The sequence below is a fragment of the Pleurodeles waltl genome, chromosome 9 (assembly GCF_031143425.1).
Source record: "Pleurodeles waltl isolate 20211129_DDA chromosome 9, aPleWal1.hap1.20221129, whole genome shotgun sequence".
Taxonomy (NCBI): domain Eukaryota; kingdom Metazoa; phylum Chordata; class Amphibia; order Caudata; family Salamandridae; genus Pleurodeles; species Pleurodeles waltl.
Genome location: NC_090448.1, coordinates 335,680,199 through 335,704,179, shown reverse-complemented (window position 1 = coordinate 335,704,179; position 23,981 = coordinate 335,680,199). Strand labels below are relative to the sequence as shown.

At 47.4% G+C, this 23,981-nt stretch overlaps 1 protein-coding gene across 1 annotated transcript in view; it reads left to right on the top strand.

Annotated features, from left to right (window-relative positions):
* Positions 1–23,981, top strand: part of USP4 (ubiquitin specific peptidase 4) — a 789,752-nt gene that overhangs the window by 569,368 nt on the left and 196,403 nt on the right. The window contains exon 15 of the mRNA XM_069206879.1: positions 3,021–3,100. Within this exon, the coding sequence (XP_069062980.1) occupies positions 3,021–3,100 (80 nt within the window). The remainder of the gene's footprint in view (positions 1–3,020; positions 3,101–23,981) is intronic.

The window sequence follows — 23,981 nt, the reverse complement described above, 5'->3', positions numbered from 1 at the left end:
TCTTCCCGCTGCTAATGGCAAGCTCACCCCAGCCAGTCATCAGCTACCTCCATACAATGGCGAACCTAACATTATCAATGAGCCAAAATCACACCTAACTTCTTCACAGATGGTCCCTTTCATTGGAGCCATTCTGGATATGCAACAGTTTTGTGTCTTTGCCCTGGAACAGACATTACAGGATATTCTGGCTATGATCCTGATGTTACTGCCTCTGTCTTGCATCTCAGTGTAGATGACAGTCAGGCTGCTGGGATTGTTGGCCCCTTGCATCCTTCTTGTGTCACATGACTTGTGGCCACATGCAGTTCTGCAGTGGAACCTGAATTCACAGTGGGCACAACATTACAGGAATCTCTGACCTGGTCCAGAGTTTGGAGGAGTCTGCAAAAGGCCAGCAGTAGTGGCTGACGAACTGCAATTGTGTATGAGTGGGCTCAACGTCAGGCAAATCTTTCCGATTGTATCTAGATTTTGGAGGGGACTACAAAAGACTTAAGTTGGTGGCAACGGGACCATAGCTGGATATGTGGATGCCCCTGTCCTTATCCCATCCAAGCCACAGATGGTCACGGATGCGTCACTACTGGGTTGGGGAGGCCATCTGGGAGAGGTGGAGATCAGAATTCTGTGGTCTCCAGAGGAAACCCACTTTCACATCAACATGTTTTTGGAGTTGAGAGTGATTTGCTTGGGGTTGGAAGGTTTTCCAGCCTACTATCAAATGAATGCTGGTGCAGGTGCTTGTGGATAACACTGCTGTCATGTGGTACTGCAATGAGTGGGATGGGATCTTGGACCTTGTCCTGGGAGGCCTTGTGCCCTTGGGAGTGGCATAACTGCTAAGGGATTTCCATAGTGGTGAACCATTTGGGGGATCTCTAAATGCCTGGGTGGACAAAATCAGTTCCAAACACGGAGCATCTTGAGAATGGCAGTTACAACCAGAGGTAGCACAGGCTGTCTTCCTTCAATTGGGAGAACCCTGGCTCAATCTTTTTTGCCACTGCGGAGAATGTGTAGTGTCAGCCATTCTGCGTGTTGAAGTTTCTAAAGCAGCTCTCTCTGAGACGCATTCTGTCTAGAATGTATGTCTTGCTGCATTTGCCTCTTCTGTCCCAAGTTCTGAAGATCATTAACCACCGGGCCCTAGTCATCCTAGTGGTTTGTGATTGGGCCAGGAGAGTATGGTGCCCGGAACTCCTAGACATGACCATCTGTCTTCTGATCAGATTAGATTTTCTTGGAGAATCTTCTCTTGCAACAGCAGGACAGGGTTCTGCAATCGGGCCTGCACACTTTGCATCTCCATGCCTGGAGATTAGGCAGCAACAGCCAACATCCTTTAACCTGTGTCCTGAGGATGGCAGCGAGTTGTCCCTACACTAAGTCAATGTACACCAGCCATTGGGACAAATGTGTGATTGGTGAGGCACCACACCAATTATTTACCATTTACAGGCAAATGTGTCTGAAGTTTTACGGTTTGTTTAGTCCCTCGCCCAGCAAGGACTTGCTTGGGGCACTGCTAAGGGCAATTTACCAGCTCAGGTGGCTTCTTGTAGTTGCAAGATCGGCTTTTGTTATTTAAATTGCCAATTTTAATTTCAGTTTTTTGAAAGGTTTGTAACACTTGTATCCACCCTCCCAACCCTTGTGATGCCCCAGTGGGACTTAAACTTAGTCCTCCAGTTCATAATGTGCACCCTTTTTGAGCCACTGCCCAGTTGTCCCTTGAGGCTTCTGACAGTGAAGACTGTCAGTCTCATCAACTTAACATTGGCTGAACATGTGAGTGAACATCAAGCTCTCTGTAAATCCACCTTACACTATCTTCTTTCCTAATTAGCTGGTTTTAGAGGAGCAAGGTTTCCTTTCTACCTAAAGTGGTCACTCCTTTTCACATTGATCAAGCTATCATCCTCTTGACACTCTTTGCTATACGTAACCCCTCCAAGGAGAAAGACAGAGTCCATTGCTTGGATCCTAAAAAGGCACTGAGCTTCTGTATTGATCTAACTAAAGAACATCGGGTAGATGATCAGCTCTTTGTAGGTTTATCCGGAGCAAAGAATGGTAAGACACTGCTAAAACAGACCATGTTTTGATATATTGTTATCTGCATAAATACGTGCTATGCACAGGCTAAAAAGCAGCCTCAAGAGGGCTTACATGCTCATTAAACCACAGCCCAAGCCACTACCACTGCACTAGCATGCAGTATACCTGTCCATGACATCTGTCAGGCAGCCCCATGGACTTCGGTGCACACCTGTCACTGACTGGCTTCACAATTATGTCAGTTGAGAGGGCTTTTGGTCTGAGCCAGTTAACAGACCCATCACCTTGGGAAAGTACTGCATTTGTATCAATTCACAAGGTGAGGAATCAGTGGGTTGAAGTATCCATCCGAAGAACAAGTTAGTTACCTTTAGTAAAGATCTTTCTGGTGGATACTGTAACTGCATGTTCCACACTGACCCTTCCATCTCCCTGTTCTGTGAACAGGACTCTTTCCATCTAGAAAGGTTGCAATCTAGAAATATGCACACTGGCCACACCAACTTGTGTCTGAAGACATGGACAGCTTGGAAAACTGACACCCGCCCTCATGAGTGGTGCTTATATATGTCACTGCACTTCACTTTGGGAGCAGAATGATGTCGGCGCAGAGACCTACAATGCCACTAACTGACGTGCAGAAGTACTGCTGAAAAGTTTCCGGATCCAGTCTGACATCTGGGGGAATATGCACAAGGAGAGGTATCTGCAGTTGGACAGAGAATCCACAAGAGATATCTTTAAGAAAGGTAAATGACTCACTCTTAGTCTGTGGACGTCCGCTTAGTTAATTGGAATAAAATCAATCAGAAATTTCATTGTAATCTTCTTATAATTATCATTACTAATTTCAATCTAGTACGTTTGTAATTTGTTTATGGATAGATGTGCATTGTTGTGCAATGGTATTTACGTTTTATTGTGTTATAGAGTAATTTATTATATGTTTTTCCCTTTAGACGCTTCATTAAGACCCCTTTACCTGAAGAGTATACTTCCATGAGTGGGGTTTGCAATGGCTCTAATGGAATGAATGAAGGTACATTTCTATCACTTTCTAAATTGGTGCTGCTAATACCTTTGGTGCCTGTTTTATTTGGTTTGAAAAACATAACACCTCTAGCAATATTTTTTGTTGTAATGGCTCTGGATTAAATACAATCAGGTGCCCTTTGCTCAAATTATGACTGTATTATGACTAGTGAAGATGATACTTGTGCTTCACATCCCTGGACTTTCAGTAACTTCCACAAGCTCTAATTGTGATGATAAATTACCTTAGAGAGCGAACAGTTGCACAGGTGCAACTGTATTTATACTGTTTTGATATTGGTTACCTCATCCATTTGCTATCAGCATGAAATCTGAATAGAGCAAGTAGGAAATTAGGTTTCCTACATGCTGTAGTTGAGAGTTGTGGGTGAGACCTTTAATTGCCCCCCCCCCCCCCTCTCAAGCCAAATGTAAGCATTCCTGCTCTTCTGGTAAACCTTCTGGTTTTACCTCAGCTGTACCCTCCACCACTGCCCCACCCACCTGAACTATAGTGGTCACTATCTTCCAATCGAGTGTACAAAGACATTCATGGGCTTCAACTTTCTATTGCTTAAGCATGCCTGTGATTTTTTTCTGTCTGTCATTGATAAGCCCCTAACAAGGTTCTAGTATGAATTTCCTTCTGCTCATGCCTGTGTGTTACTTTTCCATCCCTCCTAGATAGACTCTGAAAAAGCTTGCCCTAGTCATTGCCTGTCTTTGGGTTGCTTGCCTTGAGCTCCTCGTGGATGCTTAGGGACTACTCCTTTGCAGCTGAAACCCAAACATTTGTTCTGTGTGGGATAGTAGGCAAGTCCACATTTTGCAGAAATCACTCACTCTACTTTGTTTTAATTCACGCAAAAGCACCAACATGACTGCAGATTGAGCACATTCCACTGTTCATCATGCGCGATACCAAAACACTTACTACAAAGACCACACTCTCAAATTGTAACCTTTCAACAAGGCACAGTTATAAATTGATGCGAGCACTTACTTTCTACCTGATAATCATCTACCCTCCATTTGACACGAAATGACTGTGACCCAAGTAAGAACGAGCATTGTGCAACACCAAAAATCTTCCTAAAAAATCCACACTACAGTTTAACATTCTTGCAAGCAAGCAAGCTTGATACCGGTCTGTGAGTGAGCTTCGTGGCTTGTCATGGCTTTGAAATGCTATACAGATTTTATTACAGTGCAGTGATGGTCCAGCATCTGTCAATTTTGTTGACTTTTCGGTTTAATTTGAAACATAGATATTATCTGGTTTGAAGTAAAAAAATTTGCTTTAAACTGTTCACCTGAAACATCTCTGCTGTTCCAGTATGACTTACAGAGAGAGTCAGCAAATGCCTCTCAGTGAGTGGACCCATCTCAAATGGGAGGCGTAGACCTGGCGGTACCTTCCTGTCTGCGTAGGCCAAGATTGCCAAGCTCAAAAGATAGAGGCTTAAACTGTCCAATTTATTATGATTTGTTTTTATTCAAATATCTCTATAAAAACAGTTGCTAATCTTAAATCGCACTATGAATACAAGCCGAACAGTTTAAATAAATTCACCCACTAAGTACTACATTTTATTCTAGAGTCTTTTCTGATAAATACTTCTGGCCACAGATTTCTCACCCTTAGGGTCCACCCTACCCCGTGCCAGACTGATCTGGAAACCTTTTAGCGATTGCCCCTCGCATCAACAGGTGATGGCTTTGTTCCACCTTGAAAATTACTTCAGGGAGCCCTATAATAGGTGCAGCCCCTGCAATGATGTGAGTTCCTTTTCTTCCACACCCTTCAACGTGGATCAGGAGCTCCACTCCCAAACTTCATCAGTGCATTTCCTACTTCCAAAATTACTTTTTGTGACAGAGTGCTAAGAGAATGTCTCACCTGCAAACTACATAACTCAAGCCATGCCACAGCTGCAGGAAGCACATGTCTGGTATGGATCCACAGGACATCCGTTTTCGGTGTCCTGTATCCAAACCTAATGGGAAGCTAGGCAACAAATGCTGCCTAATACCAACATAGTTCATCAGAGAGGAGGAGGCAAAGTTGTATGTTGCAGAGGACACCAAATAGTACTGCCCCAATCTGCAGGCATACTTGTGGTCCAAGTTTCTGCCATGCTGTCCAGATGGCTCACAAGGACTTTCTTCCATCAAGGCCATTCCTGTGCAAGGTTTGATGGCCAGGAGGTGATGGATGTCATCTTGGCATCTCACCACCTGTCTGGTTTATCTGTTGTAGGCCAAGTTCTACGGTGGACATCTGTTTGTTCTAAGTCTAGCCCTGAAAGGCAATGCCTTAAGCACCAAAACATATTTTTTTGTTAAGCCTTTTGGTCTTCTTTATGTCTATCCTAATTTGCTTCTGACCTTCTTTGTTACCTCGTTTCAAGCCTGTGCATAGGTATTCCATCAGGCTCTTGATCATTAAAGCTTTAATTGATGAATGTCTCCTTGTGCTAAGTCTTTTGTTTTTTTAACCCCAACATCTGGGGAACTTCGCAGTCAAGTCTTCATCCAGCATATTACTTAAATGATATCTTGGCCAAATTTGCCTCCTTTTTTCACCACATGTTGAAGATTATAAATATACCCAGGGTTTGTGGTTTCACCTGGGGTGAACTGAGAAAGTAGCAAGAAGGAGTACATTTTCTTAAACGAACTGTATGTTTGATTTTATGGAGTCATTAAAATATTAGCTGTGTTATGAACACCCTCTTCCCAGCTTTTAGGAATAAGCAAAGCTGGTAAAAACAGTGTTTGCATATTTTTTTTTCTAACTAATAGTCTACTTTCCCTAATTTTTATGGGTAATTTCCTACTTGCAGTGTGTGGAACTAGAAAATAATGAAAAAATGTAGGAATATATATAAAAAAAAGTTTAAGGTGTTCACCTGTATTTTTGCCACGAGGGCTAATTTACAAACGTAATATACTGTTACATCTGTTAGCACCTTCTGATTTCAGGGATGTTTGGTATTTGGTGGTTGTCTAACAAGTAATACACAAAGCCAACAACTGAGTTCCAGGTTATAATAATTTTTCGTAATTCACTGAAATGATTTTTCGTAATTCACTGAAAGTGACACAGTTCATATGGTAAAATGTAATAAGTGAAAAATGGGTTGAAGGAAACCTGCACATTTTTTAAATGTGCCCTAGATGCAGACTTTAGGAATTGTGATTATTTGTGCACCTTTGAATTTGGGGTTAACCAGTAAGAGGGTAGGTGTTGCAAAATGTGCTATTTCTTTCACACTGGCTTACAGGTACAGGCCAACAATGGGGAGAAATTCGGTTGGTTATAACAATTGTTCTAAAATGCCGTGTTCCCACAATTATCCTAATAAAAGTATTTCCCCAGTAGCACCTGCAACAAGAAAGCCCAATCAAAATTTTCCTTGAAGATTGACCCATATTGGTGATGTAGGTAGCTGTAGTATTTGGGCCTGCACTCCGCCGCCATCGAAAGAATCCTATGAAATGTGGACATTTCTGCAATCTAAATATGCACAGGAGTCCAGTGTGGTTTCTTATGCGAATTCCAATTGTTTTTCTTACCTTCCAAACATCAAATGTCTAGTCAAAAAACAAGCATTCCCTCATATTTATTAGAGAAAAAGAGAGAAAAGTACCAGAATCTACCGCACACCACAAAATGTCTACCACCTAGCATTCCACCCTCTATTCCTGTTAAAAACAATATTCCCTCTCATTGTTAATTTTAGTGAGTACTTTTACTTACTGCCTATGTTAGAATTTCACAGCCAGCAGTTTTTTGCAGCACACTGCGCTAGCCTTTCTTGGAGCTTCTTACAAAATCCAGAGGTAACCCTTTGTGGTGATTTTGAATTGTACCACAAGCCAGAGTGCCAGCATTGTACAGCTTGCTGAGCAGCTGAACTCCTGTGTAGTAAGCTGGGTTCTGGTCATTGTACCCTCCATTTCTTGCATGATGTCCGTATGTCTTGGACTGTAGTTCACTGGGATCCTGCTAACCAGGGCCCCAGTGCTTGTGCTGTGTCCCCTAAATTTGGTTGCTTGATAACTTTTTACACCCACAATTGGCATCCTGGTGGCCCCATGTAAATCCTTTGTATACGGTACTTGGGTACCCAGGGCATTGGTACAGCAGGGGTCCCCCATGGGCTGGAGCATGATTTGTGCCACCCATAGGAGCCCATGCAAACTGTGTCAAACTGTGAACTTCACCTCCAGGAGGGTGGGCATTGCCACCTGCACCATCTGGGTACCACCAAGGGTGCTGGACTCTGTCCCCTTCATTTGCCTGGTCCATGGGTCTTGACAGCAGCTGGACAAACCAAGATTTCTACTGACTTGAGAGAGATACCCCTAACCCCTCTGCATCTGGATCCCTGGTGTAGGTACTCCTGTCTTATGGGTATCCTGGTGTAGGGGCATTCTCCATCCTTCCTCTTGGTTGCTGGTTTCTCGGGTTCCACTGGAAAGGGTCCTGAATTCCACGATGTCAAACCACTATGCTCTGTGTTAGCCTATGGGACAACTGTGTAGGGAACTACCTTGTATCTGGTTTCTGGGGAAACTTTCTGTACTTACCTCTGGTGTTTCTATCTGCCCCCAGCCCCTAGTTCACTACCACACTTAACTTGGTGGGGGGTCACTATTTCACATTCCAATTTTTTAGTATACGGTTTGGTCCTCCCATAGAGCCCAGTGCATTTGTATGCTATTTCTGATGGTTATTTTGTGTAAGAATGTGTGTAGATATCTCCAGTGGGAGGTATACTAATTTTAGTCTAGTAGTAGTGCTATAATAAGGTATCCTTTATTTTTGCAACACTTGTTTGGTTCTTTCCTGTCAGTGAGTTACTGTCTGCCTACTGTGGTGTTGAATGTGCTTTACATTCCTCCTGGTTTAGCTTTAGCTGCATGCCTCCGCTACCCCTAGAGAGCTATCTGAACACCTACTCACTATCACTGAAGGTTGCCTGGACTCAGTATAGGGTGCCCCATCAAAGGTAAAGGAGTGATTTTGCAGGTTCCCACTTAAGTCTCACTACCAACTTGCAGAGAAGGGCAACCTGCAGTCACATGTAGGCGCCACCCTTGCATGCAGCCATCAGTTCCTTTCTTTCTGTCTCTTCATACGTGAATGCAGAGGTAGCTCCTAACTTTTCTCATAAGTTGATAAGCTTTTTTCCTCTTACAATTTCTCTCTAGTCTGCATATCCGCTCCTAAAACTACAGGGGTTAAACGTTGTTGAGATTAATGCAAACAGAATCTGTCTCAGATCCCCAGGAAATGTAGTTTTGGTAAGGGAGCACAAAGGATACAGACAGGTCGTCAAAGCAGTCCAAGCTTTTGGGTAAGTCCTAGTCCAAAAAGAAGCACAAGAACTCTGAGTGGGCCTTGTCCCAGCCTCGCCACTCTTCTGAGATGTCTTGAGAATGTCAAGGTGCCCCTCTTTCTCACTCACGGTACCCTCCAGAGGTGCCGATTCCACAGCTGATTCCAATGAACCCCTAATGTCCGAGACTGGTGGCGACACCACAATTGATTGTGGCAATGCATTGAATCTCTGGCATCCTACCAGCTCCCTCTCGCATGCCTTCAGGCAACATGGACCGGTGAAAGCCGCTACCAGCAAAGTCCACCCTCAACACAATGTGCGCCTCCTGAAACCACTTCGGGTTCAGCTCAGGCTTCAGAGCAGGCTTCATGCCTGGTGTCTGTTCCATGCCCTGCACCAGGATCCATGTTACTTTCTTCTTCCAATAACGGCCCAACTCCAGAGGAGGATGCTAATCTCATTGTCCAGTGTGACTCAGAAGTGAATCAGTCTTGAACTCAACTGAAACTCATCCTGGCACACTTCTCACCCCTTTAGCCCCAGTACCCTCTAATTCTGACAACAGTGCCTCGGAGCCACCTCCAGTTCTCCATGAACTTTTGGGACTGGATTCGGGCCAGAGTCAACCAGTTGTTTGTGATAAAGGCAATGATGCTGATAAAAAGGATGAATTTCCCTCACAATATGATGACGATTTTAATCTGGATCTACAATAGGCCAGTGGACTGGACACTTCCCTGGTCACATGGTTGGGTTCTCCCACGACGGCATGGAATAGTCCACCTCATTCAACCTTGTCATCATACAAGCACCTGAAGTGAAGTTCAATAGAGATGAAAGACAACTTCCTCACTGACATTTTACAACCTGACAGATGTCAGTTGAACCTTTACTGCTCTTTGATGTCCCAGTCATGCACTCATGAGTACTTGGCCTTAACACTGCTCCTGCCCACTGGTGAATACAGATGGCACGATTCCAAATACCCGCCCTGTGTGACTCTACTCTCCTGATGCAGCAAGTTACACTCAAGAGCCTGGTAACACAGGCATTTAATGGAAGGGTTAACCTCAATTATTTCGCTCTGGTCCAGCTACACAGAGTCAAAAAAGAATTAAGGCATTCGGGAAGAAGATATTTTTATCCGCTAGCCTCGCCCTTAGCTTAGTCAACGGCAGATGTTTGCTGGGTAGGAACTCCCATGCATTATGGGACATTGACGCAGAAAGTTTGGTAACAGTCCAGAAGAGTTCTTTGTCAGCTTTGCACAGATTTCTCGATACGGACAGGATGCTGCCAAATATGCCATATGGTATGTCCCTGACATGAGACACTTTAGGCAGACCGGTCAGAACTAGAATGCTGTTCCAGCACAAAGTCTGGAGGACATTCCTTAACTTTTCTGGTGACATTCTAGCTTTGCATATGGATATGCTTTTTTGATGGATCCCTTCTTTTTGGTGAGAAGGTGACTCTGCCCTTGAGCGAAAATAAAGCTTCTGCATGCTCTGTCGCCACCATAACTGCAAGTGATTTTCCCCAACAGTTTCAACCCTTTTGAGGCATCTCTAAAAGTTTCACCTACAGGAAGTGGCAGGTCCGGGGTCCCCAGCTCTGTCAGGGTAGGAGATGCAACAAGCAAAGTCCAGGCTCACAGGGACAACAAACTCCCAGTCCAGAGCCACTCTGGCAACAGCTTTCAAGCTGCTTTAGTTTGCCCTTAGCGGCATATGAAAACCCTCTTGGAGATGGAATCATTCATTTTCTCCATGCGTGGCAAGCCATACCATAATAGGTGGGTCCTGCTGGCAGTCCAATGGTGCTACTCCCTGCCATGCCTTTCCATCCCGTTGTCTCTTCCACCTACATTGGAGCTGCTTTTGGAGGACAATTTGTCTTATTTGTTGCAGGGCGTTATGTTTTATTTTGGCAAAAGGATCTGTAGAGAGAGTCCTGGCCTTGGAGATTGCATTTGGTGTTACTCCTGTTATTTTTTAGTGCCAAAGGAGGGGAGAGGCATTCATCCTATTTTAGATCTTGACTTATCATTTTTTCCTGCAGAATGACCAATTTGAGATGCTCATGCTGGCCGTGGTTCAACTTGCCCTCGATTCAGGGAATAGGATGGTTATGTTGGACCTGCAAGGCACCTGTTTCCATGTCCCTGTCCTGGAGGCCCACAAGTGCTACCCTGTAGTTCAAGGGCCATGATCATTTTCAGGTTTCCATACTCTCCTTGCACCTCACCAGTGGCCCCTTTGATGTTCACAAAGGTGATTGAGGTAATCACAGCATACCTTTGCAGAATGGGTGTACCAGTTTCCCCTACTTGGACAGCTGGCTGATGAAGACAAGCTTGTCACAGTGGGTCATGGATCACTTCCACACAACAACAAACCTCTTAAATTGCTGGGACTCAGGATCTATGTGCAAAACATCACACCTGACTCCGCAGGGGCTCCCTTTCCTCTGAGCCATCCTGGATACAGTGCACTTTTTGGCCTTTCGTATGGGTGAACGAGTCCGTGGCATTTGGGCTGTGATCCTGATGTTCTAGCCACGTTCTCAGTGAGTGTGGATCTGAGTTTTTTTTTGGCATACTGGCCCTTTGCATTCCCTTGTTGAACAGGCCAGATGGCACATGCAGACTCTGCAGTGGGATCTGAAGTCTTTCTGGACCCAGCACCAAGTGAAACGGTCAGGTTCCATCCAGGTTTCAGAGGAGGCTGCAAAAGATCTGTAGTGAGGTCTGCCTAAATCCAGTTGGACCAACGGTGGACCCCTCTTCCTACCTCACCCAGAGCTGGTTGGAGTTGTGCGCCATTTGCTTGTGGTGGAAAGCCTTTTGGCATCCTTCAGTGGGAGGCTGGCTCAGGTCTGCACAGAAAATACTACTGGCATGTTTGCATAGACAGCAGACCGCAATCAATCTTTAGAGCTACAAATTAGAATAGTGTCCATTTGGTATTTTTGGTCTCTTAAAAGATGATTCTCTGGGACCTTCCTGGAGGAGGCCCAGGCCATTGTCTCCCAAGCTGTTGCTGATGAGAGAGACGCAGCTAAGTTCATGACCAGATCTGGGCTGTATACGACCGACTCTCTAGGCAGATAAGTTGCTTCGACTGTTCTCTTGAGACACCATACCTGGTTAAGGACATCTGGCTTTTCAGGGGTTGTCCAGTCTACACAGATGGACATGTCCTTTGATGGCACCCATCTCTTAGGAGACAAAACAGTCTGTGCTTGAGCGCTTTAAGGAGTCCCAGGCTACAGCCCGCTCCCTTGGACTTACAGCTGCCACCCACCCCCTCAGTCTGCCTTTTGCCACTTTCGTGTTTCTGGAAGGGGCACCCAGCCACATCCGTTCCCAAACCAGCCACTGTGCCGCACATACTGCTCAGCCGTTGCATGGCCGGGGACTTGGGATCCAACCTCCACGTGGATGAGGGAGCCAGAGGTCTAGCCATTCTCCCCCACCAGGGACCCGCCGGCACCAGGATCCACCAACATTTGCCCTGCTGGCAAGCCATTAAGTCAGACAGGTAGGTTTTACAAATAGTCAGAAGGGGCTACTCCATCCCCTTTGAGACCAACCCTCCACCCATGCCACCATCCCACGATCAAATGACGGAGGATCTCCTGGCAATTCTCAGTGAGGAGGTTACAGCTCTCTTTGGCAAGGGAGCCATAGAAAGGGTCCCTGTGCCAGAAGTAGGTTGTGGTTGTTAGACCTGCTACTTTCTGGTGCCCAAAAGGACAAGGGTCTCTGCCGTATACTAGATCTCTGTCCCCTCAATCTCTCCTTCAGGAAGGAGAAGTTCAAAATACTAGCTTTGGCTCAGGTCTTCTGCCCTGGACCCAGGAGACTGGATGGTAACGTTGGACTTCGAGGATGCAAATTTCCATAATCCCATTATGCCTGCCACAGGCGTTACTTGTGGTTCGTTGTAGGTCACAAGCATTTTCAATTTACAGTGCTACCCTTTGACCTTACAGGTCCCCCTCAGGTGTTCACCAAAGTGATGGCGGTGATCGCGGATCATCTACACAGGTTGGGGGTTTCAGCCTTCCCCTACCTCGATGACTGGTTGTTGAAGACAGGCGCGGCCCAGGCTGTCACCTCCCACCTCCAGACTATGGCAGTCCTCCTGCATTCACTGGGGTTCAATATAAACATGGCACACCTGACTCCCTCTCAGACGCTCCCTTTCATCTGAGCTGTTCTGGACACAGTGAGGTTTCGGGCCTATCCTCCTGAGCTGTGAGTTCAGGATATTCAAACTATGATAACAATGTTTCAGCTCTGTCCTAGATTTCGGTGAAAATGATAGAGGCTTCTGGGCAGCATCGCCTCCTGCTGGTGACACATGCCAGATGAACCTATGCGGGCTCTGCAGTGAGACCTGAAGTTCAAGTGTGCACAGCATTAGGGGAATCTCTCTGACATGGTCCAGATCTCAAAGGGGACTGAACAAGATCTGCAGTGGTGGCATTTGAATTACGATAGGGTCAAAGGCAGATCCCTCTCCCTTCCTGAACCAGATCTGACATTAGTAAAAGATGCTTCACTCATGGTATGGCGCTGCCACATGGGAGGGGCGGAGATCAGAGGACTCTGGTCTTTGGTGGAGTCCGAGCTCCATTTCAATCTTTTGGAGCTCAGGGCGATCAGGCTAGCATTGAAAGCATTCCTCCCCTCTCTGAAAGGGAAAGTGGTGCAGTTGTTCACGGACAATACTACCGCCATCTGGTACTGCAACAAGCAGGGTGGGGTGGTGTAGGAAAGTAGCACCTTTCTGACAGTTACACCACTTTTTGCCTGGCGTCAGTGTGTTTAGACTGTAGTACACTGAGATGCTGCTAACCAGGACCCCAGTGTCAGTGCTCTCTCCCTAAATGTATTTGTAAGGTAACTTTTACACCCCACAGTTGGCATACTGGTGCACTCATATAAGTCCTTAGTATATGGTACTTAAGTAACTAGGAAATTGGTACACCAGGGGTCCCTCACTGTCTGTAAGCATGTATTGTGCCACACATGGGGGCCCATACAAACTGTGACCACAGGCCTGCCATTGCAGCCTGTGTGAAATGGTTCATGCACCTTTCACTCCAGATATAAGGTTTGCCTTCTATCATGGTCACTGCACTCTGACCCTGTAAGTCACCCCTAAGGTAGGCCCTTTAGCCCAAGGGCAGGGTGCATGGTTCTAAGTGTGAGGGCACCCCTGTATGAGCAGAGGTGCTCCTACAAATCCCAGATTCTATTCCCTGGGCTTTGTGAGTGTGGGGAAGCCATCTAAAGGTATGTAGCGCACACTGACCAACACAGGTTGTCCAGCTACATAATGGTTTCACCGAACCTAGGCATGTTTGGTATCAAACATGTTGGAATCATGCAACTACACCGATTCCAGTGCTCTTTTCATGATACTATGTACTCTAGTGGATCCCCCCATGTCTGCTTGTACAGCTTTTCATGGTCTGCATGCCAGCATGTGCTGCTGTCTATCCCAGACACTGTTCTGTCCTCCTGCTGCTGAGCTTAGCTTAGGCAGCAGAAGGCAGAAAAAAGGGTTTCCTGTAAAACCGAGGTGTGACCACCTCTTCTTTAGGAATGGGTGTCTCTGGGCTGGGGTGGGGGGTGCCTTTGAGCACCACCAGACTGCTTTGAAGGGCATGTTTGGTGCCCTCCTTGCATAAACCAGTTTGCACCAGTGCAGGAACCCCCGGTTCCTGCTCTAGCATGAAACCACGTAAAGTACAGGGAATTGACCATCCCCCTGCCCAGGACCTCCCCTAAGGAGGTGCACTGAGCTTTGCCAGGCGGCCACTTGATCCTGCCATCTTGGAAATAAGTTGAGCAGAGGTCCCTTGGAGCATTTGACTGGTTAGTCTAGCTGGGTGACGTCCCTGACCCCCCTCTAATAGGCACGTCATTGCAGTTAGTATCCAGTTCCCTTCCTGGGTTACTTAAGGGCTCCCCCAAGGGTGAGACCCCAGATTCGTCTGCAAGACTACAGGAACCGTCTAAGTTTCCTCTGCAAGACACTTCTGCAACCTGAACACCGGAACCGCTGCTGTTTTTCAGTGGAACCAGAAGCAAGACTGTAACCAGAAAGAGGGCTCCTACTGCAACTTTGTTTGCAAGTTATGCAAAGACTTCTGCAGCCCTATGGCCTTGCGTCCACCAGTCACTGGGACTCTGCCTGTACTGAAGAAAGTTAGAAGGAATCTCAATTGGAGTGAAAGAGTCACTCCCCTGCATCCGCAGGCACCTCAACGAAGACTACTGGCTTGTGGATCCTGCTGTCCCATGGACACAACAAGGCTCCTCAACACAGATGGTGGTTCTGTGGCTCTTCAGCAGTTGGACCTATCTTCCTCGCTAGAGCTGGTTAGCCAGAACCCTTGTGCACCGCATCTGCTTATCGTTGCCAAGGCTTGTTGGCTCTTTGATCTGAAGTCCTCCTAGATCGGAGAAGCCCCGGCCTCCAGCGCGCTCCAGCTCCAAGAACTACATCCTCTCTGCAACTTCTGTGATGTGGGCATCCCTCTGAGCTGTGCTGCTCAGGCCTCCCTGTGTCCTGCCAGGGGCTCCAATGATTCCTGCTGGCTCTCCTGCTTGCTGAGGACTGACCCTGACCTACCTGCCAAGGTTGGGTCACCTGGACCTTGCTGGTTCCCACAAATCCTGCAAACGTCATACAAAGCTTATCTCCATTTGCCAAGGCTTGTTGGTGCCCCTTCTGGCCACTGATCCCTTTGCAATCCGATGACCGGCCTGGTACAGCTTATGGACGACTCCTGAGATCCTTCTGCATCGCCTGGACTTCACAGCTGTACTTCTTCGTCCACCGTCCTTCAGGAAGCATCACCAAGAAGGGTGGGCATTGCCATCCTGCACCACCTGGGCATCTCTTGGTGGTCTGGACTCTGTCCCCTCTCTCCCTAGGTCCTTTTCTTCTTTAATCCATGTCTGGGTTCCACCGACCTGGTCCACAGTTCAAAACAACATTTGGACAACCAAGGTTCCCTTTGACTTCAGCAGGAGGTTCCGACACAACTTCACACCTGTGCACCTGGGCTCCCTGATGTAGGTAATCCACTGTTCTGGGTATCCACGGGTGGGGGCACTATCCACCCTCCCTTACCCCAACAGGTGTCCTCGGGGTCCTCTGGGAAGGGACCTCAAATGCAAAAACCCCAACCTCCACTTCCCCATGTTAGTCTATGGACACTGACCCGAGATTTCGTCTCTGCGCACAGGGGCCTGGGGAATCCTACCTACTTACCTTTTGGGGTTTAGTACTTCCCCAGTCCTAAGAATCTTTGGGTGGTAGTGTGGGTTGGGAGTGATTTTCTCATTCTGTTTTTTTTATTTTTATATGTTTGTATGTCCATAGCTCCAGATTGGAAATATACCAAAGTTAGTTTTAACCTGTGATCCAGTTACATAATGGTAACTCCGAACCTGGACATGTTTGGTATATAACATGTCAGGATCACACCCCAATACTGATTTTTGCATTGGTGGCATGATTCCATGCACTCTGGGGGTTCCTTAGACGATCCCCCAGGTCTGATCCTTCCAGTCTTCCAGGGTCTACGGGCAGCCCCTCGGACACGATTCTGCCCGCCTGTTGCTTGACCAGCTCAAGCAGGAGACAGCAGAACAAAGGATTTCCTGTGGGAGAGGGATGCAACCTCCTCTCCTTTGAAAATAATTGTTACAAGGCTGGGTAGGGGTAGCCTCTCCATGCCTCTGGTTTGCTTTGAAGGGCACATTTGGTACCATCCTTGCATAATCAGGTTTGCACCAGTCAGTGGCCACTGGTCCCTACTCTGGTGCGAAACACTAAAAAAAAAAAAGGGAGTGTCCACACCCCTGCCCAGCACCACCCTGTGGGTGATGTCCAGAGCTCCTCCAGGTGGCCACTTGGTTCTGCCATTTTGGAAACAAGATGTGCACAGGTCTCTGGGAGCATTTGACTGGGAAGGTCAGGTACCTGATGTCAGAGACCCCTCCTGATAGGTGGTCACTCCAGACAGTGACCAAACTCCCTTTTTGGGCAATTTAGGGACTCCCTTTAGGGTGGGTCCACAGATTTGTTGTGCAAGATTCCATCAAGACTCCTCTGTAATGACCTCTTCTGCTCCTGGTCTCCAGAACTGCTGCTGGGCAACACAGGAACTGAACAAGACTGCAACACCTGAGAAGGCTTCTCCTTGCAACTTTGTTTCTGCGGTCCCTGTCAGCAATTTACAACATTTCTGCGGCTGCACATCCTCTGGGGTCGACAAGACTTCAGCTGCACCAAGAAGCAAGAAGGAATGTCCCTTCAAGCGAAGTGGTCACTCCTGTGCATCCCCAGGCAGCTAAGGCAATGATGTCAGGGTGGTGGGATCTTCTGTCCTCCAGATCTGAGAAGATTCTCCAACACAGATGGTGGTTCTGAGGAATACCCCTGGGTCCTCTCTGCCTTCTGTCCAAATGGGAGACAGTGAGCCCTTGCTTCTTCCGTTAGGACAGAATCCCTTTACACGGCAAATGTTGCAGCAAGCAAGGCTTGTTGACCCCTGCGCCAAGAAATCTTCAGGCTTCAAATAGCCCCATCCCCCAGCAGTCTACCTCTGCAAGGACAGTCTCCTCTCTGCTGCTCCAGCGAAGTGGGACTCCTCTTCAGGTGTGCTGGCTAGTCCTCACGCAACTTACTGTGCCTGCCAGTGGGTTGCCTGTGGGGCCCGACTGCTTTTGCTGGCTCTCCTGTCTTCTGAGGCTCAGCCTGGACTCCCCTTCCAGGGGGAAGTTCCCAGGACCTTGCTGGTCCTCCTCAGCTCTGTAAAACTTCCAACAGCTCCTCTTGCATTTGCTTGTTGGGGGCCATCCAGACCACTGACCCGTCTGCAAACCGGCGATCATTGAGGGACTGCTCATAGACATCAGGGACCCCTCTGCAGCTCCTTGACCCCGCAGCTATACTTCATCCATCACCATCCACCCAGATCTTAAGCTACAGAAGAGTGGGCATTGGCTCCTGCCCCACCTGGACAGTCCTGCGTGGACTGGGCTCTGACCACTTCTTTTGCAGGTCTTCTTAGCCTGGAATCTGCCCTTGGGTTCCACTGGTCCCATCCTACTTCTTCAATTTCCAACTGTGACGTCCTCATGTTAGCCTATGGGAAAACAGAGTAACTTACCTCTCTGTAACCGGGAGATAGGCATGTGCTAGATACTTACCTTTTGGGGGTTCCACTCTCTCTTAGCGATTGTCTAACTACAACATACACTCTGGTGGGCGACACCTCTTTGCATTTCATTTTCTTAGTATATGGTTTGGCCCTCCTAAATAGCTCTTGCTAATTGATGCTATTCCTATTTGCTTACCTGTGTATATTTGTTTTGTTCATCCTTCCAGAGGGAAGTATACCAATGGTAGTCTAGTTTGGTGTGCCCATAATAAAGTACCGTTATTTTTGCAACACTGTGTGGCCCCTTTCATGTTTGTGACTGTGTGGCTACTGTGGTATTGCAAGTACTTCACATTGCTTCTGGATAAGTCTTGGCTGCTCACCACAGCTACCACACGGAGCCATGGCTGTCTAGACACTGTAACACTCACTAATAGGGGATTTGTTTGGACCCAGTATAGAGTGTAACACAATAGGTGTCAACCACACACTGGGTCAGCTTCCTACAACAACCCATCTCTTCTGCACAGCCCTACCTTTCTTCACACCCACATAACCCACAAAGAGTTGATCATCCACCCGGAACTCTATGATACGATCAAGGTAGAACGCCAACACTCTTTGCGATCAGGAGGTGGATCCTCTCATCTTCGTTGGAAAGATGTAGTAGTGTGTATAATGAAGGCAAGGAGATTGATTGGCCTACATCAAAGGGCGTGACTACTTTTGGTCGAAAGGGAGGCCTGGTACGAAGCACCACCTTGTCAGGATGGATGGAGATGAAAGGTGGCTTAGAGGAAAGAGCCTGCAGCTCACTCACTGCAGGCAGAGGTGATAGCTACAATGAAGACTGTTTTTAGGGCAAGCAGGCAAAGTGGGCAGTTGTGAAGTGGCTCAAAAGGAGCACACATCTAAGTAAGAACTAAGTTCAAATCCCATTGATGCATTATTAACGGAGAAGGAGCAAACAGATGGATAAGACCCTTAACAAATCTTCCAACAATGGGAGATTTAAACAAGGAGGACTGATCAGGCAATCTCAGAAATGCCAAGATGGCAGACAAATAACCTTTGAGGGTGCCCCGAGCAGAGCCCTGCTGTGCCATAGAAAGAAAAAACAAAAGAACCTCAGAAAGAGGGGCAGAGAAGGGTGGTCAACAGACTTATCTGCACACCATGCCACAAATTTGTTCCATCGACCGGCGTATACCATTTTGGTGGAGGGATGCCTGGCTGGCAAGATAACGTTACAGACTTCGGCTGGAAGGTCAAAAGCTGTTAACTCCCACCGCTCAATCTCCACGCAAGAAGGCAGACTAGACAGGTTTGCGTGGAGAACCGTCCCCAGTGCTGGGACAGAAGATCCTCCTGAAGGGGCAATCTGATCGGAGGATCGATGGCTATCTTCAAGAACTTGGGATACCATACTCTTTATGTTGCCCAGTCCGGCACTGGGTCCAGTCGTTCTTGATCTTCATGAGAACGCTGGGCATAAGTGGTGTCAACAGGAAGGCGTAAAGGAGGCCTGAGTTCCACTTGAGATTAAAAGCGTCACTGAGCGAGTGCCGCCGTGGAAACTCCAACCCACAAAACAGCTGACATTGAGTGTTCTCTGCGGAGGCGAACAGATCTACCCAAGGCTCTCCCCACTGCTGCAAGACACCCTGCTCCACCTCAGGATGGAGACACCATTTGTGATCAACCAGGCATCAACGACTGAGTTTGCCCCCTCTGGCCTTCAAAAAACCTGCCAGATGATGAACCACCAGGGATATGCCCTGATGTTACAGCCATATCCAGTGGTGTAGAGTTTGCTGACAAAGGTTCCACGACCCCACCTGTAGGAGGCTGGCTCATTATATGGTATACGCCTTTAGGGGAGGGAGAGGGACCCTGTACGGAGTCCAGTCAACCCTTACTGATAGTATAGTCGGCTTTAGATAATAAGAGCTCTCATAGGGGTAGCTGTGGAGAGTAGCCAATACATAGCTAAAATGGCTTCCCATCACTTAAGAAGTCCAGGGAATTGGAACTGGATTTCGTAGGGTCAACTCTGCTCATGCAGGAGTGCCTACACACTTAAGGCTCAGAGGGCTTACCATAGGGGTGACTTATAGTGACCTGGTGTAGTGGCCTGTAGTGAAAAGGGTGCATGCACCTTTTCATGCAGGTTGCAAATGGCAGGGCTGCAGCCACAGTTTGCATTGGCTCCCGTGGGTGGCATAATACATGTTGCATCCCATCGGCGACCCCTGGTGTACCAATGCCCTGGCTACCTAAGAACCATGTACTAGGACTTACAGGGGTACACCAGAATGCCAATTGCGGGGTGAAAGTATTACCACAGCAACATTTGGAGGAGAGCGCACAATCACCGGAGTCTTGGATAGCAAGATCTCAGTGAAAATAGTCTAAGCACACTGACATTAGGCACAAAGTGGAGGTACCCATGCCAGAAAGAAGAGACTTTCCTACATCTGTTCTCTGCGTTAAAATGTGTTACGCATTGGCTAAAAAGCAACCCCTGGAGGGATTACCCGCTCCCTCTACCCAGACGTGAGACTGGATCTGGAAATCTTCTTCCCAGCACGTCTGCATGTCGGAAGAGGAAGTCACTCAAATCTGTACCGATGTTGTCCCCTGGTTGTGACATCCACAGAATCCATATAACCTCTCCTATGCACCATAAGTTCTTTCTTTTACAAGCTTGCAACACATATCTAGTAAAAGTTTATCAGGCTGTTTAGGCCTACTTCAAGGTTTTCTTTGACGGAACGTTGTTCTTTTTCTGTCTGTCTATGACTCCGTAGAGTGCAACTCCTGTTGTCAACTTCAGCCGAAGGCACCGCTGGAGCACCATATGAAGCTTCTTGCAGCATGGCTGTCGGAACCTTCACAGGCTTCCTGCCGATCCTGCTCTCCTTCTTGTACTAAGGCCTGTTTGTGGGGTCCGTTTCAGGAGTAGTTCTCGTGGATGTCATTCTCCATCAACTTCCCACAGTAAATCACAACGCAAGCAGTCAAGGTTGCAGTGTTTCCTGACCTCACTACGGACGGCCTCCCACCATGCCATGGTTGAGGAGTCCGTCTCTGAGTCCACCCCACATTCTCCCGCTCCCCCCGGGGCGGGGGGGCACTTTGATCTTGATGAAAGAATATTATAATTCTCTTCATTCTATTTTTAGATCTTTACCTTCACCTGGAGCGCCTTTGAACCCCAAGGAGTCACTGTGTCCACACTAGCGGGTTCACCCTCTGCTTCAGTTAGGCCTTCTGCTTCTGTTATCAGAGCAGTTATGGCGCCAGTGCAGAGGCCTTTGGGGTTTCCACTTTCTGCACCTGTATCTGAACAGTTGACACAGACGACAACGCTGGCAGAGCTGACCAAAGTAATGTCCCCCTCCTCTTACGATGTAGACACCGTGCCCTTTCGGCACTGCTTGATGTCTGGTACGTTGCAGATCATGCCAGTCACTCTTACTCTGTTTTCTGGGGAGTCCCTTTATGTTTGACCATTGGAGGGACATGGTTTTGAAGGTACTGAGTAAGAGTTGGGGTTTTCTCGCGATGCTCAGCCTCCTGTGGAGGACTGCTGGCTGACTGACCTAGGGGCAGCTAGTGGCTTGGACTCTTCTCCAGCGTCCTTTCCCCCCCTGCCTTGCTATGGAGGAGAGTTCCTCTCTACCTGCCATGCTGAGGAGAGCTGCTGTGGTTTTAGATCAGACACTTCCCACTGAGGAATTGACTACTGATCCTTTGATTGGTGTCCTCCATCACAGCCTAACAGCCAGTACTTCCTTGCAGTGAAGCCCTACATGGCCTTTTGTTAGGGATTTAGGCTAAGCCTGATACAGGGGCCTCTGTTTATCAGGCTATATCTCAGAGGCACCAGCCAGCCCAGAGTCCTTCATTCTACGGCATCCTACTATTCGCAGTTTGGTGGTACAGGATTTTTCAGCCTAACTTGATATTGAGTCTCTTCCTCAGGTTCCATCTGACAGAGATTCCTGGAAACTTGACACTTGTAGCAGGTGTATTTTCTCCTCCACTAGTTCTGCTCTGCACTCTTAATGTGTCTCACATTCTTGGACGTTTTTCCCATTAATTGTGTGACTCATTGGAACACATTTTGCCATCTCTGCCGGATGATACACAGAATGATCTTGCCACTTTGATCCAAGATGGCCAACAAGCAGCTAAATTAATCATTTGTTGTGGTATGGATACCACTGACTCTGTGGGTCAGGCCATGGCCTCTTTAGTGGCACTATGTTGCTGTGCCTTGTAACCTGGCTCTGGATTATTAAAGGTTGTTCAAGCCAATTTGACTGACATGCCTTTTGTTGGTGCCCATTTATTAGGCACACCTGCGGACTCTGCTTTGAGGCGTTTTCTCTACAGTCGGGGTGGAACATCAAATTAGCTCTGTTCCTCTTTTCACTCTGCCTCGCCAGTTTCCCCTGTACTGGCTTGTATGGGGGATATCTGTCTTTGGTTTTTCTCACAGATGAGCCATGCTTTGGCAGTGCCCTTGGGTTTTTTTCTTGCCTATACCTGTTTCACCTAAGAGTGGCACCCAGCTGGATGTCCAGGCCTTCTGCAGGGGTTATTCTTTTTATACTATCAATTACATATTATTTCTTTTTGCCTACCCTCTAACGTATATTGCCTTAGGACCCTATGTGAGTTTTCACGCCTGCCACTTCAAGGTTTTCATTAATATTTATTACTTGGTGGAGAAGTTGTGGCTTTCCACTTAAGATTTGTTGATAACAGCTCTTCAGCTGTTTATTTCTTTTTTGAGTCTTAATGATACCTGATATACTAGTCATATTTCTTTTCTAAGTCTTAACGATACCTGATATACAGGTCATACATTTTTCTTTACTCTTAAGAAGAGTTTCAGCTCAAGCGTAAATACCTTCATGGTATGTATCTTACTCTAGGTGGAGTATATTTGGTATGCCTGGTGAGTGAGAGTGTGTGTGTAGTGGGTACCTATGGTACTTACACCTTATACCAGGTCCAGGGTTCCCCTATTAGTAGAGTGTAGTCAGTGTCCAGAAGCAAGTCTCTCTAGAGGTAGCTGTGGATGAGCAGCCAAGGCTTATCTAGGAGACATGCAGAGCTCATGCAATACCACTGTAGTCACACAGCACTTACACACACAAAAGAAACCACACAGTGTTACAAAAATAAATATACTTTAATTTAGTGACACAATACCAAAATTACTAAAAAGATACTACTCTCTTAGGAAGTAAGTAGACACGCTAAATATGTACACTAGTAATCACATATAGGCGTATAAAAGTGTAGAAACAGAGCAAATGCAATTAGACCAGGAGAGCAGGAGTAAATCACTGGAATTTCCCCAAAGCACCCCAAAGATTAGGAAAAGAAGACACCCAGACAAGACTGCAAGAAACCAGCGGTGGATTCCTAGAGAGGAAGACCTGTTGAGAGAAGGGACCAAGTCCAAAAGTCACAGAGGAGTAGGAGCTACTACCCACCCAACTGTACTTGCAGGAGTTGGTAGACAATGATGAAGAGAAGGTCAGCACTTCAGCCCTGGATCCATAGGACAGTTCCTGAGGGATGCAGATGTCCCACGCTGGAATGAAGATTGCAGATGGGTGTTGGTGCAGGAATTCCACCAACAAGCCTTGGCAAAGTCAAATTAACGGTTAGTGGAAATGTGGTGCTGCCAGGGACCAGCAAGACCCAGGAGGACTCAACTCAACCAGGACGGGGAGTCAGAGGGGGCCCTCAGCGACACAGAGAGCCAACATGAGCAGAGGCAGCACCCTCAGGACCGGGACACAGAAGTCGCAGAAGGAGCCCACACAACACTACAGAAGGGGATCCCATGCCGCAGGAGAACCACACAGAAGGGCTGTACATCATAGGACGGAGTGCTGGGGCTGGAGCTACACGTTGCCTGATGATCCCTTGGAGGAGAAGCAATCAAGCCTTGGCAGCTGCAAGAGACGCAGTGCACAGGGTACTGTCCCTCGTGGGAAGGCAAGGGCTTACCTCTACCAAAGTTGGACAGCTGGCAGGGAGGACCAAGAGGACTGTTCCGGACCACCACTAGTGATGTAGGATCCACATAGCTCAAGATGAGAGGAGATCCATGCAGCCGGTCGTCATTGCAGTAGGTGCCTATGGATGCAGGGGAGTGACTCCTTCACTCCAAGGGCGATTCCTTCTTCCTTCTCGTGCAGGCTGAAAACTTGCCGCCCTCAGAGGATGCCCATCTGGCGAAATGTTGCAGAAGCTGAAAAGAGCCGTAGAAACAATGTTGCAAGAAGAGTCTTCTTCATGGAGTGTTGGTTCCTGGAG